We start from the raw sequence: 16860 nt of genomic DNA on the forward strand, positions 1-16860 counted from the left end.
AGGTTTTTGTCTATCTTCCCTTGTATATCTTATAAAAGTTAAACAAAGTATAATTTGGAAACCATAGGTTTGTGAACTTTGGAATATGCTCCGAGTGGAATAAAATGTTACTGTGACAAACCATACAGAAACAACAAATGCTGACACAGAAAAGATTAGTTGTTCAATGCAAGATAGAGAAATTGATTTGAAAATGGTAGAGAGGCAGTAGTTGACAATCGAAATACATCAAAAGGTCCTCAGGAAGAATACAAAATTAAACAGAGGAATTTTTGGTACCACGGATTTGGTAAGAGCCATATACACAAAATCCTATGAGTCGAACACACTCAAGTTTTGAGAGCCATATTAAAATTTAAATATATGCCTAAGAGTAAAAAAATTATCTACTGTGAAAAAGATGCAATTCTCCCAAGATACAAAAATGAATAGCATGTGATCCACTAAGTTGTCTAGCTCAACCCACTGAGTAATATCCCAATCTAGCCTGAATAACTCAAAACATTTTCGTCTCAGGAGTGAGTCGAGTGACATAAACCAGTTAGCTCTAGTAGGGGTATCAAGAACAAGGCTCTAACTCTAGAAATTAACATAACTTCCCCATTGGACACGATGGGAGAGGAGGAGGCACCCTTGATAAAATTTTCAGGTTCACAGTCCACTGGAAGAAGCATGTTCAATTTTGTGGTGTGGCTCAACTTGCAAAGCCAACAATTCCTAATTCTATCTAAACGATATTAAGCTTCTTCATAGAATACGATAGCTTGAAATTTAGTTCCTTCTTGGACTTCTTCCAAGATGGGCCATCGTGCAACTCCCAGTGTACAAAAGGTCGATTTTCTGCTATTACACAGTCAGTGGTGACCATAGTATCTGATTTAGAGATCTCTGATGATGGAACAGGCAGAATAACATTATTGATGAAACATCCTTAATCCATCTCCAACTTTGGGAAAGAAATTTGGACCCCTAGCATTGAATTGAACAAAAAAAATCTGATTTTTGGATATTGGAAATCAACATAATCTCAGAATCATACATAGTGTAACGACCCACTTCACTAAATGGTATAATATTGTCCGCCACACCCAGGCGATGTGGTATTGTGCACTTGTAGCTCGCCCAGGGGGCCCGACGTCCCCGTTGGCACACTTCCGGCCTGACCCCCACTCCACTACATGGTATGATATAGTCTGCTTTGGGCCGAGCCTGCACGGATTTTCTCTTGGGCTTTACCCCAAAAGGCCTCGTACCAATTGGAGAGTACAAATCCGACATATATAGCACTTCCCCTTTTCACACCCAGGCAATGTGGGATTGTGCACCTGTAGCTCCCCTAGCGTGGTAGCTTGCCAGTGTCTCTTGTACCCACCTACGACACACCCGCCCACATAGGTCGCCACACAAAGTTTACTGGATTTCAGGCTATATTTTGTTAGCATTTGATATATGGACATGACGTTAAAAGAAGACTCAATAAACCACCAATTAGACCTTGATTTGCTTCCTCTCCTTCATTTAAAGTGGTAATTATGAAGCTAGCTATACACAAGGACTCATTCTATAATTTATTACCTAAGATATATGAATCTTCAAAGATCTCTTCCTGCATTGGAACAGAGAAACATTTATGAAGAGTTATACGTACTTGTCAAAACTTGCAATCACGTATTATGTTTGGAGCGTTGTCGGTCTTATTGTGTTTGTGTTGTGGAGATATTCTACATAATTGCTTTAATTATAGATTCTGAACAGAGTATTGTAGTTGATATAATGCAATATATTTACATCGGTTTTAGATTTCACACCACAATAAATTTAGAATACAATAACTGAGATTAATACAGGGTAAAACTTTGAGAAATATGAAATACAATTTACATACTATTAATTACATTCGTCATGAATTGAAAACACAGCAACAGAAACATCCATCAAAGGTAAAATCTTTTTAAGACAGAAGTAATAGGTTCAATTTAAGCATCAGACCAGGTGATATCCAACTCGCCCCAGCTATCTTGAGGCACGCCCAAGGCTTTCCACACAGCTTTTGAGGCATCAACGATGTTATTATTACACGGAGGCTGATAGTCATGGTCTCCATCACATCCCATAGTAGAGTCGCACTCGTCAACAACCATGGCACTTACACTCCGCCCATTCGCACTTATGGTGATATTGTTGAGGCACCTTCCTCCTCCTTTATACCATCCAGTTGATAGTGCAACAACTGGTGTGTTGTCAGAGTGGTAGGTGTTATCACATTCTGATGGTCCACCACCATCTCCACCCTTCTGAAAACTGTTGAGAGTCAGAACCGCCTTAGTATTACTCGAAACTGTCGGTGAGCACTTGTAAGTTGGGTAAAGTTTCCCTTGTACACAGCAGTCAGAGTCATTCTCTTGGTTGCATTGTCCAGGAGGTTTTCTACCCCTAATGTTGCCACTTGGTCTACAAGATTGAGCTTCAGCTTCTAGGCAATGGGTAACAAGGAGAACAAGCAAAACGAGAAGTGGCGCTCTTAAGCTGAAGTTCTTCATTCTGCTATGCTCTCACTGGCTCTCTCGTTGTGTTGTGAATTGTGATGCTTGATGCCAAGCAGTATTCAAGTGTTGGGCTATATATAAGATCTCATGGAGGGGCAATCTGGTCATTTAGGAGGAAACTTAGAGTGATGATTGTACAGGCATTTCCAGGAAAATAAAAATAAAGGGTTCAAAATTTTATAGGACATACTTGTTTCTAAAGGCAACTCTTGATATTTTGGCCAACAAAACTGCTATTGATATTTGAGTTAAATTATGATTCAGAACCCCATTCCAAAATATCATCCAGTATAGATTTATGTACTTATAATATGGAGTCACTTTCATTAAGGGTTGTGGAATCATTATTTGAATGTGGACTGCCTTGGTTGCCTCAGATTCAAACTTCAGAATGCAGTATTGTATCTTTTACACTAAATTACAATTTAAGATTCCGCGATTGCGGATGGTGAATGGTGTTTGACCCACAACTTGGTTTTCTTCTATTTATTCTAAAATATTGAGGCAGGCCCTATATTGTTGCTTGAGTACTATAAGGTACAATATAGATTATAGCATTGTTATTCCATAAGAAACAGGTACCATTTAAAGTAATTAAGATTTCATAGATCACTTATACTCAGAATTTATCTTTCAATTATCTTATTTCCTTTCTATTTATTTAACATTATCCGTATGCATATCCTTCCTCAGAAATTGGCAATGCTTCTTCTCAAACAAAGTGCCAAATGACAGGCCATGATAGTTGTATCACTTAAGCACGAAAATTTTGCATGGTGAAGGGATATTGTCACATACATCATCTGTAAAAGATGTATCTAACTCGTTGGGGCAAGAACATCATAAGATAAGAACTTTAACAAGCTATGCATCAGTAACCAAACTCAACAGCAGAATTTCATTGAACAAGAAAAAGAGACTAATGCAAGAGGGATTTGAAGACAAAACCAGAATAAAAGCTAATCTAAGATTCCATTATTTAAAAAAACATGCAAATATTTGATATGCAATTCAAGAGATACAAGATAATGCTACCTCCAAAAAGATTCAAATTGTGGATTTTAGGACGTAAGAACAAAAAGTCCAGTGTTATCTCCAGGTTCCTGCTAGGCTATGTTGTTACTTGAATCATTTCCCCAACATCTGTAACAATGACAAAAATACATAAGATCAAATAATTCAGATAAAAAAAAATTTGATACTAATTCTTCTAATAAAGCACAGGGTTTTAACTTTCTTCTACCATTTCTATCCTTATATATCTTATAAAAGTTGTTTAACTACAATTTGGAAACCACAGGTTTGTGAACTTTGGGTTGTGTTCAGAGTGGAACAAAATGTTACTGTGATAAACCATAAAGAAACAACAAATGCTATCTACCGGAGGAAAAAAAAAAAACAAGTGCTGTCACACAAAAGATTATTTGTTCAATGCAAGAGAGAGAAATTGCTTCAAAATTGTGACATGATGCAACAGTTGACATACAAACTACATCAAAAGGTCCTCAGACCCTTTAGATTTGAACATATCCCTAAGAGTAAAAAAGTTATCTTCGGTGAAAAAGATGCAATACCCTCTAGATGCAGAAATGAAACACATATGATCCCCTAAGTTATTTACCTTAACCCACTCAGAAATGTTCCAATATAGCCTGAATATCTCAAACATTTTTGTCTCACGAGTGCCATAAAACCAATTAGCTCTAGTAGGGCATTACCCAGTGGCCTAGTTGGTACAGCGCCCAGCTCTCTGAGCGGGTGTGCCCGTGTTTGAGTCCCCCCTCCCCCTAGTTTGCCAGGAAAAAAAGAAAGAAAGAAAAAAAACCTCTAGTAGTGGTATCAAGACCAAGGTTCCAAACTCTAGCAACCAACATAACATTCCCGTTGGACGCCATGAGAGAAACGGTGGCAACCTAACAAAATTTTCAGGTTCACTGTCCACTAGAAGAATCGTGTTCAATTTTGTGGTGTGGGTCTTGGATGGTGGCTCAAAAATCCCCACTTCTATCTAACCACTTAAAAGCTCATTCATACAATACGATAGCATGAAATTTAGTTCCTTCTTGGACTTCTTCCAAGATGGACCATGGTGCATTTCCCAGTCTACAGAAGGGCAATTTTCTACTGTTACAAAGTCACTGGTGACCACAGGATAGGATTGAAAATGAATAAAACTTGCTAAACATCTCGATTAATTTATTCTAACACTTATTAAATGTGTTATGCAATTTTAAAATAATTAGAAATGAACTCAAGATTTCGTAATAGTTAGATATTACGAAAATATTTTGTAATGTCTATCATTCCTCATATTTTATTAGCTAAGATATATGAATCTTGAAAGATCTCTTCTTGCATTGGAACAGAGAGCCATTTATGGACAGAGTTCCGTGGATTAGTAAAAAACTCGGTCATGCATTATGTTTGAAGTGCGGTCTTATTGTGTTTGTCTTATGGAGATATTCTACATAATTGCTATAATTTTATAAAGAAATATATGTACATCAGTTTCCGATTTCATACAACCAATATTTTTTAAATAATAACTAAAACTAATACAGGGTACAGCTTTGAATACGAAATACAATTTCCATACTATTAATTACATTTCACATTGAATTAAAAACACAGCAACACAACATTCACCAAAGGTAAAAGCTTTTTAAAGCAATAGGTTCAATTTAAGCATCAGACCAGGTGATATCCAACTCGCCCCAGTTATTTAGAGGCACACCTAAGGCTTTCCACACAGCTTGTGAGGCATCAACGATGTTATTATTACATGGAGGCTGATAATCATGGTCTCCATCACATCCCATACTAGAGTCACACTCATCAACGACCATGGCGTTCACAGTTCGCCCATTCGCACTTATGGTGATGTTGTTGAGGCACCTTCCTCCTTCCTTATACCATCCAGTTGATAGTGCAACAACTGGTGTGTCATCAGAGTGGTAGTTGTTATCACATTTTGATGGTCCACCACCATCTCCACCCTTTTGAAAACTGTTGAGATTTAGAACCGCCTTAGTATTACTCGAAACTGTAGGTGAGCACTTGTAAGTTGGGTAAAGTTTGCCTTGTACACAGCAAACAGAGTCATTATCTTCGTTGCATTGTCCAGGAGGAGGTTTTCTACCCCTAATTTTGCCACTTGGTCTACAAGATTGAGCTTCAGCTTCTAGGCAATAGGTAACAAGGAGAACAAGCAATATGAGAAGTGGCGCTTTTAAGCTGAAGTTCTTCATTCTGCTATGCTCTCACTGTCTCTCTAGTTGTGTTGTGAATTCTGATGCTTGATGCCAACCAGAATTCAAGTGTTGAGCTATATATTAGATCTCGTGGAGGGGCAGTCTGGTCAATTAGGAGGAAGCTTAGAGTGATGATTGTACATGTTTTCCAGGAAAAAGAACAATAAAGGCTTCAAAATTTTAGAGGACATACCTGTCTATACAAGCAACTCTAGATATTCTCTGAATAAAAAACTGCAATTGACATTTGAGTTAAATTATGATTCAGAATCCCATTTTAGAATATCATTTCGGTGTAGATTTGTGTACTTATAATTTGGAGTCACTTTCGTGGAATCGTGATTTGTATGTGCATTGCAATGGCTGCCTCATATTCAAACTTGAGAATGCAGTATTGTATCTTTTACACTAACAGCCAAACTAAGATTCTGTGAATGCTGTTTGAGCCCCAACTTGGTTTTTATTCAATTTATTCTAAAATATTGAGGCAGGTCTGGATTGTTCCTTGACTACTTCAAAGGTACAATATTAGATTAGAACACTGTCATTTCATAGGAAGCATATAACATTTAGAGTAATTAAAATATCATAAAACATTTCTAGTCAGAATCTATCTTCAATTGTCTCTTTCCTTCATCTTTATTTAACATTATCTGCCTACATATACTTCCTTAGAAATTGACAATGCTTCTTTTTAAGCAAACTGACAAATGACAGGCCATGATAGTTGTGTAATCCTTTTAAGATATATCTAACCCGTTGGGGCAAATCATAAGATCATAACTCCATCAAGCTCTGAATCAGTTACCAAACTCAAAAAGAGAGTAATGCAAGAGAGATTGGAAGACGAAACCAGCATACAAACTAATCTAGGACTTCACTATTTGAAATATTTCAAACAGAATCCACATATATGATATGCAATTCAAGAGACACAAGATAATGTACCTCTGCAAAGATGCAAATTATGGATTTTATTTTGCAAGCACAAAAAATCCAGTGTTATCTCCAGGTTCCTGCTGGGCATTGTCAATTTGTTGTTACTTGAAGAGACATGTCTTCATCATCTGTACCAATGACAAAAATAAGTAAGAACAAATAATTCAGATGAAAACAAATTAGACACTAATTTTTTCAATATAACACAGGGTTTTATCTTTCTTCTACCATTTCTTCCCTTATATTATCTTATAAATTGTTGTTTCCTTATGGTTTATCACAGTAACATTTTCTTCCACTGTGAAATTACTCCAAAGTTCACAAACCTATGGTTTCCAACAAATGCTGACACTCAAAAGATTGTAATGGGAGGCAGCAGTTGACATGCAAACTACATCAGAAGGTCCTCAGGACAGAATATAAAATTAAACACAGGAATTTTTGGTACCATGGATTTGGTAAGAGCCATACAGAAAGGGCTGTGGAAAGGAATATGAATTATTAGGGACACAGGTTCTACAATCCCTTCCTCCAAGTCGATCACAATAAAATTTCTAGAGCCATATTCAGATTGAATATATCCCTAAGAGGCAAAAAAAAAAAATGTCCCTCTAGATGCAAAAATGAATAGCATATGATCCCTCTAAGTTGTCTACCAACCCACAGAGAAATGTCCCAATCTAGCCTGAATATCTCAAACCTTTTTGTCTCAGGAGTGGCATAAAACCAATTATCTCTAGTAGAGGTATCAAGAACAAGGTTCCAAACTCTAACAATCAGCATACCATTCCCGTTGGACACCATGAGAGAAACAGAGGCACCCTTAACAAAATTTTTAGGTTAAGTCCACTTTTTTCTTTTTTTTTTTGGTTCAATTTTGAGGTGGCCGAGTTGCAAACCTAAAAAATCCCCAACACTATCTAAACCAAATAAAGTGACTTCATAGAATACAATAGCATGAAATTTAGTTCCTTCTTGGTCTTCTTCCAAGATGGACTTTTGTGCAACTCCCAGTCTACAGAAGGTCAATTTTCTGCTGTTACACAGTCAGTGGTGGCCATAGTATCTGCTTTAGAGATCTCTGATGATGGAATAGACAGAATAGCATTATTGATGAAACTTCCTTAATCCATCTCCAACTTTGGGAAAGAAATTTGGTCCCATGGCATTGGATTGAACAAAAAGCTCTGATTTTTGGATATGGGAAATCAACACATTCTATGTATCATACAAAGTTGACTGGATTCCGGGCCATATTTTGTTAGCATTTGATATATGACATTCCGATAAATGCAGACTCAATAAACGACCAATTTGAGCTTGATTTTCTTCCTCTCCTTCATTTAAAGTGGTTATTATGAAGCTATCTATACACAAGGACTTATTCTATAATTTATTACCTTAGATATATGAATCTTCAAAGATCTCTTCTTCCATTGGAATAGAGAGCCATTTATTCAAAGTTCCACAGACTTGTAAAAACTCAAAATCATGAATTATGTTTGAAGGGTTGTCAGCATTAATGTGGGTGTGTTAAGGAGATATTCTACATAATTGCTATAATTATAGATTCTGAGCAGTGTATTGTAGTTGATATAATGAAAATATATCTAGATCAGTTTTTGATTTCATACCACCATAGAAACAAAAACTGAAATTAATATAGGGTAAAACTTCAAGAAATATGAAATACAATTCACACACTATTAATTACTTTCCACATAATTTGAAAACACAGCAACATAAACATCCACCAAACGTAAAATCTTTTTAAGATAGAAGCAATAGGTTGAATTTAAGCATCAGACCAGGTAATATCCAACTCGCCCCAGTTATCTTGGGGCACACCCAGGGCTTTCCACACAGCTTTTGAGGCATCAACAATGTTATTATTACAAGGAGGCTGATAATCATGGTCTCCATCACATCCCATGGTAGAGTCACACTCATCAACGACCATGGCATTTACACTCCGCCCATTCGCACTTATGGTGATATTGTTGAGGCATCTTCCTCCTCCTTTATACCATCCAGTTGATAGTGCAACAACTGGTGTGTCATCAGAGTGGTAATTGTTATCACATTCTGATGGTCCACCACCATCTCCACCCTTCTGAAAACTATTGAGAGTCAGAACCGCCTTAGTATTACTCGAAACTGTTGGTGAGCATTTGTAAGTTGGGTAAAGTTTGCCTTGTACACAGCAGTCAGAGTCATTTTCTCGGTTGCATTGTCCAGGAGGAGGTTTTCTACCTCTAATTTTGCCACTTGGGCTACAACCTTGAGCTTCAACTTCTAGGCAATGGGTAACAAGGAGAATAATCAAAATGAGAAGTGGTGCTCTTAAGCTGAAGTTCTTCATTCTGCTCTGCTCTCTCTGTCTCTCTAGTTGTGTTGTGATTGTGATACTTGTTGCCAACCTGTATTTAAGAGTGGGGCTATATATAAGATCTCGTGGAGGAGCAGTCTGGTCATTTAGGAGGAAGCTTAGAGCAATGATTGTACAGGTGTTTCTAGGAAAAAGAACAATAAAGGGTTCAAAATTTTAGAAGACATACTTGTTTGATATTCTTGGACAACAAAACTGCTATCGATATTTGAGTTAAATGATGATTCAGAACCCCATTCTAAAATATCATTCAGTCTAGATTTATATACTTATAATATGAAGTCACTTTCGTTATGGGTTTTGGAATCATGATATGTATTCAAACATGAGAATGCAGTATTGTATCTTTTACACTAACTTCCAAACTAAGATTCTGTGAATGCTGTTGGAGCCTCCAGCTTGGTTTTCTTCAATTTATTATAAATTATTGAGACAGTCCTAGATTGTTCCTTAACTACTATAAGGTACAACATTAAAACACTGTTATTCCATAGGAAGCATGTACCATTTATAGTAAATAAGATGTCATAGATCACTCCTACTCAGAATCTATCTTTCAATTTTCTCATTTCCTTCGCATCTATTTAAGATTATTTGTCTACATATCCTTCCTCAGAAATTGGCAATCCTTCTTTTTAAGCAAACTGCTAAATGACATGCCATGATAGTTGTGTCACTTAAGGGTGAAAATTTTGCATGGTGAAGGGAAATTGTCACACTTTTAAGATGCATCCAACCCGTTGGTGCAAAATGCAAATCATATGTTCACAACTCCATCAAGCTTTGCATCATTTACCACACACAATTTCATTTACAAGAAAAAGATTTTAATAAATGAGATATTGGAAGACGAAACCAGTATACAAGCGAATCTAAGACCCCACTAGTTTAATTTTAAAAAGCATCCACATATTTGATATGCAATTCAAGAGATACAAGATAACGCTACCTCCACAATGATGCAAATTATGGATTTTATGTTGCAAGCACAAAAAGTCGTACGTGTTGTCTCCAAGTTCCTGCTAGGCAATGTCGTTACTTGAAGAATCATGCCCTAACATCTGTACTAATGACAAAAATAAGTAAGATCAAATAATTCAGATGAAAACAAATTAGCTACTAAATTTTCTGTTTTATCTTTCTTCTACCATTTCTACCGTTATATATCTTATAAAAGTTGTTTAACTACAATTTGGAAACCATAGGTTTATGAACTCTGGAGTAAGTTCACTGAGTGGAAGAAAATGTTACTGTGATAAACCATAAAGAAACAACAAATGCTGACGCAAAAAATTAATTGTTCAATGCAATATAGAAATTACTTTTAAAATGGTAACTAGAGGCAGCAGTTGACAATCAAACTACATCAAAAGATCCTCAGGACAGAATATAAAATTAAACAGAGGAATTTTTGGTACCATGAATTTGATAAGGGCCACAAGAAGGGCTCTGGAAGGAAAATGAAATGTTATGGAAACATGGTTCTACACTCCCGTCCTCCAAGTCGAACACACTCAAGTTTCAAGAGCCATGTTTAGATTTGATATACTATCCCATAATAGTGTAAAAAAAAAAAAAAAAAAAAAAAAAAAAAAAAAAAAAAATAAATAAATAAATAAATAAACTGTGAAAAAGATGCAATTCCCTCTGGATGCATAACTGAATAGCATATGATCCACCAAGTTGTCTAACTCAACCCCACTCAGAAATGTCCCAATCTAGCCTGAATATCAAACCTTTGTCTCAGGAGTGGCATAAAACCAATTAGCTCTAGTAGGGTACTAGGGGTATCAAGAACAAGGTTCCAAACTCTAGCCACCAACATAACATCCCCGTTGAACACCATGTGAGAAACGGGTGTATGCTTAACAAAATTTTCAGGTTCACGGTCCACAAAAAGAAGCATGTTCAATTTGTTGGTGTGGCTTTTCAATGGTGGCCCGACTTGCAAAGCTAAACATACAAATCTTCTATCTAAACCACATACAGCTCCTTCATGTAGTACAATAGCCGAAATTTAGTTCATTCTTGGACTTCTTCCAAGATGGACCATTGAAATGGAAACAGCCCTCGGGCGAGAGTAGTACTAGGATGGGTGAACCCTAGGAAGTACTCGTGTTGCACCCCTTTTATGTACGATTTTGGAACCTTTCAAAAAAAAAAAAAAAATGGAAACAGCCTCTACAGGGGCCTACACAGTGCGATATGGTCTAAACTGTAGTTTCATTAACACAGAGTAAATCATCTTTAGAAATTTGTTTATCCTCAATTTCGGCAAATTATTAGACTAATATTCTCCATTAATACATTCCTCCGAAGGAACATTATCGTTCTATACAATACATACAATTTTTCAATTTCCTTTGAAATATTTCTCCAGAAGGTTCGGTTGCGAAATTAAATAGATCAAACACATATAAGAACACAAAGATTTTACGTGGTTCACCCAAAGAATTAGAGCTACATCCACGGGTTGCAGAGATTTCAGTACGTTAAAAAACGACACACAATATAGAGGTTCAGAATTAAATAAATATCCTCTGTGCACTAGGGCAACATAACAACCGCCGAATATTCCAAAATACTCCCCAAAAAATTTGGCTCCACACTACCCATCAGATTCAACTGAATTCAATCACACAGACATTCTCTTTTAATGCCTTATATAGGGTTTCAGGAAACAGTACTTATAAAATCAAATACATATACATGGTGGACAACAAATAGATGATCTTGTGCTTCTTTGCTTCACATGATAAATCAATCTGTGTTCAAAGTGAAATAAAGAAGGTGTAAGCTACCAAAGAAATGAGGCATAATGTACTACTGGTTTGACGTTTAGTGCTATATACAACAGAGACAAATTCATATGTATGTCTACATGAACTAGTATAAATCATCAATGCGTTGAACTTTTTATTTTTCTTCTGGTAAGAAGGCCAAGAAAAGGAAAACCCAAGAAAAAAATTCAAGACATGAACAACTTTGAATAGAAATGAGCAAAAGCAATGAGAAATCACCCGAAGATTTGCAATCACGTTGAGTGCCAAAATGCCAATAAGGTCTGTTACAGTGAAAATGGTAAAGTATGCATTTAAACCAATGGAATTGCTTGATAAGTCTTTCTTTGTGGCCCAACGATGTAAGTTAGACTACACGTACTTGAAGGTCCTTTCACAAGTCAACCAAGAGTCCCTCATTAAAAAAAAAAAAAAAAAAAAAATGAGTCAAAACTTAAAGGTTAAAATTTTGGATAAATTATATTAACCTGAGATAAAATATATATTTATTAACCTGTCTTATGTTTGGAACTTTGGACAAATTATATATGTGTGTGGACAAATTATATACCCCCTCTATCTTATATTAGTTGTCCCTTCAAAAAAACTTTGACTCCCGAATTTTGCGAGTCAAAATTATCAAAGTAGACATTTAATATGGGACATAGATAGTATATAAGTATATAAAATAAATATGACTAAAAATAATTTTAAATGACTCAAAAATAAAAAATAATAGTGAGTCAAAATTTTGAAGTTGGACAATTAGTAGGATGTAGTATGCGTGTAGAGGGTTGAATTTTTATTACTTTTAACTCTCTTTAAATTCGTTTGCTAAGTGGGTGCGTGGTCAAAAAGTGATTTAAATTTAAAAAATTAATAACATTTTAATATTATAATAATATATTATATTGAATTTTATATTAGAAGGGTTGAATTTTTATTACTTTTAACTCTCTTTAAATTCGTTTGCTAAGTGGGTGCGTGGTCAAAAAGTGATTTAAATTTAAAAAATTAATAACATTTTAATATTATAATAATATATTATATTGAATTTTATATTAGAAAAAGACAAAATTATTATTTTATAAAATTTTGTCAACAAATCTCCTAGAAAGATAAAGTTAAAAATGTTGTTGAATGCATGTGTCAAATTATTATTTTGGTGTTTAATTTGCTCAAAACTGATTAATTTACTTTAAATTTTTATTTGTATAATCATATGTGTATTATTAGGTGCGGTGTAAAATTCAAAAAGAATAGAACCGCGCTAAACAGCTCGATTAATTTATTCCAAAACATATTTAATGTGAGATAAATTTATAAAATAAATTTAAAAAAAGTCATTTTTTTTTTTTTTTGATCATCATTTTTGTAAGGGTGACAATTCGTGTTCGCGGGTCGTAATCGTGTCGTGTCAATTTAAGGGTATTATACTAAACAACTCAATCCGAACACTACCTGTTTAATAATCGTGTCAGAAACTCTCAACACTAACCCGACCTATTTATTAAACGGGTTACACGTGTAACCCGTTTAATGACCTATTTACAAAAAGAAAAAAAAAAATTTAAATTATTAATTTTACTCAATAAAATAATAAATACTAAAAAATATATAAATTTTAATCAACCAAATTACTAAATAATTTTAGTTTACAAAAAAATTAAATTATAAGACACAAGTTTATATAAGAATTTTAAAGCTTAAATAGAAATTTATTTACGGCATATATAATTAAACGTATATAAATGAGTTACACAGGTTGAACCCCTCAACCTAAATACGACACGATTAATTAAACGGTTTAATCGTATTTACCCGTTTATGACCCGAACTCGTTTAAGGTCCAAATTCATTTAACTCGTATTGTGTTGACGAATCGTATCAACTTTTGTCACCCTTACATTTTTGTAATCGTCATCTTTCATTACTTTACTTAATTGTCGTCGTCATTATTGATTTATTATTACTTATTGTGTTTTTCCTTCTTTAAAACGAAGTCACAACGAAACCAACAAAAAAAATTGAAGTCATGATCGTAACAAGTAGCTATAATGTTTTGCTAGTTTGTTTAGTTTAGAGAATGTAACTAATGCATAACATCAATATTTGCACGGTCCACATAATACATTGCGATGTACGTGCCCACTCACGTATAAGCTCACACATAAGCTCGCTCACAAACGTCAACAAGTGTAGCTCAAAGAAAAAGATGATATATTAATGGTGCTAATTTATTTATTTATTTATTTTGACAAACTTTTAAAGAGGTAGACACTCTATCAATTAGACCATTAAATAATACCCCTCGTAGCGTTAAAGACCCATTGGAAAACATACATAGAATTTAAATTACATAAAACACAAACTAAGAACATGCAACTTTAAGACAAAGATAACATTATAAATCACAAGAAAGCATTTGAAACTACGCATCGGACCAAGTTATTGCCATGTCACCCCTGGCATCTTCAGGTACTCCCAAGGCTTCCCAGACAGCTGGTGACCCGTCAACAATGTTGTTAGGACACGGAGGCTGGAAATCATGGTCTTTGTCACAACCTATGGTTGAGTCACACTCATCCACCACCTTCGCCACCACGCTCCGCCCATTACCTCTAATGATAATATTTCTTAAGCACCTCTTTGAGTTGTTGAACCACCCGGTTGATAGCGCCACAACTGCCGTTTTATCAGAGTGGAAGCGGTTATCACATTCGGATGCTCCGCCACCATCTCCACCAGCCTCAAAGCTGTTCAGAGTGAGACGCGCCTTTGTGTTACGAGTCACTGGTGGCGAACATTTGAAGGTCGTGTACAATTGACCTTCCACACAACACTCAGAGTCATTCTGCTGGTTGCATTGGTTAGGAGGGGGTTTTTTCCCCCTAAGTTTGCCACTTGGGCTACAAGTTTGAGCTTCAACTTCCAAACATGCTACAAATAACACAAGAATTAGAGGCAGAAGAAATGTTTTTGAGCAAAAACTCTTCATTCTCTCTCTCTAAACTTGTCTTCAAAGCTTGATGCAAGAAGAGTGATCTTTTGAGGGTATATATATATAAATATTTGCCTGACCAACTTACCCATATACACTATATACCCCATTTACTAATGAGTTGTGACTATATGGTTCCAATAGGTAACATTTAATTTTGATGATTTAGCCAATATTTTCTAATCAGTTGTAGCAATATGGTTCCAATAGGTACCATTTAATTTTGATGATTTAGCCAATTTTCTAATCAGTTGTAGCAATATGGTTCCAATAGGTACCATTTAATTTTGATGATTTAGTAAAAAAAAAATCGAGTTGTTTTGTGATTAGGCTCTTTCATGAAAGTAGAATCAGAGCCGAAAGTACATGACTGTTTCAACAGGTTAAGACAATTTTTTTCTGTCAACATGGCTGCTACGGCACGAAAAATATTATTTTAATTTTTGTAGTCAGATTTATATATATGTATGTATGCATACATTGGGGTCTTTATCCATTTCGTTGATTCAAAACAGAAAGCTGCTCTGCTATAGAGTCATTTTAGGTATCAGATTCGCGGTTAACAGAATCAAATTTTGTTTTGGAGTCATTGGGATTTAATGGTTCTGAGTTATTTTATTTTATTATTTATTTGTTTTGTTTGACACTTTGACTGTGGGTTAGGTTAAGCAATTTTATATACAATTGTTAATTTTACAGAAGTCCATAAATGAACTGGGCCTGAGAGGCCCAAATAAAGTTAAAAGCCCAAAAATCAAAATAGTCATGCTCCTACGAAAAAATATATCTACTCATAAACTCACTCACTCTGCCTATTTGGAGAATCAACTCTCACTATCTACTTTTGAGACATATAATAAATAGCACTATTCACTTTGAGACATATAATAAATAGCACGAAAACACAAACCCATGGTATAATATAGATTAAAAAAAGAAAAGGACCTTTATTTAATAGATATTTCACTTCCGGTTATAATGGTGCAAGTTTATTTTTTTCCAGTGAATTTAATTGTACAAGTTGCTGCTAGCCGTCTGGTTTTCATTTTATTTTTTTGCCTCAATGGGTATTATTCTTATTATTTTTGTAGCCCAATTTCCTTTCTGGCCTTGGGGTATGTGTCGCACGACTTTATGTATATTCTTCTCCTTCATATATAACATCACTTATTTACTGAAAAAACGTCATACTCGTCGCAAAAGAAAATATTTATTTGCGACAAAAGTGAATTTCACTGCAAAATGTAAAAGCTTTTTGCAGCCAAACCTGAATTTTTATTTATTTATTTATTTTTTTTTTGTAAAAAAAGGTAATCGCATTTGCAATTTTTTTTATTTATTATTTTTGGGATGAATGCGATTTTCATCGCAAATGAAAAGGAAACACATTCATTTTTCACAACATATCCCTAATGGTACTACAATAAAGAATCTCAACTTTAACGAAATTAAGAAAACCAATTATACAAAGGGCCATTAAAAATCACCACTCATCTGTGAGTTTTTTTGAGAGAGGTTTAATTATGCACTATTTTTCTTGTTTAAATGTGTTAATTTAAAGGAGATGTCACGACAACTATTAAGAGATTGACCTCATGATAGCCTACTCTTATTTTAATCACCACCCTTATCAGCACTATTTTTCTTGTTCAAATGTGTTAATTTAAAGGAGATGTCACAACAACTATTAAGAGATCGACCTCATGATAGCCTACTCTTATTTTAATCACCACCCTTATCAGCATTACCTAAATATATATATAGCTCGTTCATTTATTTAATTAATTATTTGAGACATTTATCCAACAGATGATCCTTGTAAAACATGTAGGAACAAATATGTTGATGTCAAAGGATCACAGATTCGGTTGGCCTATTCAGGGAGTACTATTAATATGTAGTTTTATTTCTTGTCTGTTTTTGTTTTGAAGCCATTTATTATGTCCAAATCAAT

At 34.8% G+C, this 16860-nt stretch overlaps 1 protein-coding gene and 1 pseudogene across 1 annotated transcript; both read right to left on the reverse strand.

Annotated features, from left to right (window-relative positions):
- Positions 1 to 1560: 1560 nt before the first annotated feature.
- On the reverse strand, positions 1561 to 12473 carry LOC132299025 (uncharacterized). Its single transcript, XM_059795446.1, has 6 exons — positions 12146 to 12473; positions 10075 to 10186; positions 6746 to 6864; positions 5991 to 6031; positions 5234 to 5900; positions 1561 to 2459 (listed from the first exon to the last, which is right to left on the reverse strand). Exons 5-6 carry the CDS (start codon positions 5792 to 5794, stop codon positions 1977 to 1979), a joined length of 1044 nt encoding a protein of 347 aa, XP_059651429.1. The 5' UTR covers positions 5795 to 5900; positions 5991 to 6031; positions 6746 to 6864; positions 10075 to 10186; positions 12146 to 12473; the 3' UTR covers positions 1561 to 1976.
- Positions 8378 to 14903, reverse strand: LOC132299024 (kiwellin-1-like; annotated as a pseudogene).
- Positions 14904 to 16860: the final 1957 nt, after the last annotated feature.

Source organism: Cornus florida, unplaced genomic scaffold (assembly GCF_030987335.1).
Source record: "Cornus florida cultivar Cherokee Brave unplaced genomic scaffold, ASM3098733v1 CherokeeBrave_3.0.0_Hap2_Chr03, whole genome shotgun sequence".
In the NCBI taxonomy this organism is placed as follows: Eukaryota; Viridiplantae; Streptophyta; class Magnoliopsida; order Cornales; family Cornaceae; genus Cornus; species Cornus florida.

What these genes read in the sequence shown, in the direction of transcription:
- LOC132299025 (XM_059795446.1), bottom strand. Translation starts at nt 5,794, where the DNA reads ATGAAGAACTTCAGCTTAAAAGCGCCACTTCTCATATTGCTTGTTCTC. An exon ending in TGGATATCACCTGGTCTGAT is followed by an intron (nt 2,460 to 5,233) that starts GCTTAAATTGAA and finishes GCTGAAGCTCAA; the next exon opens with TCTTGTAGACCAAGTGGCAA.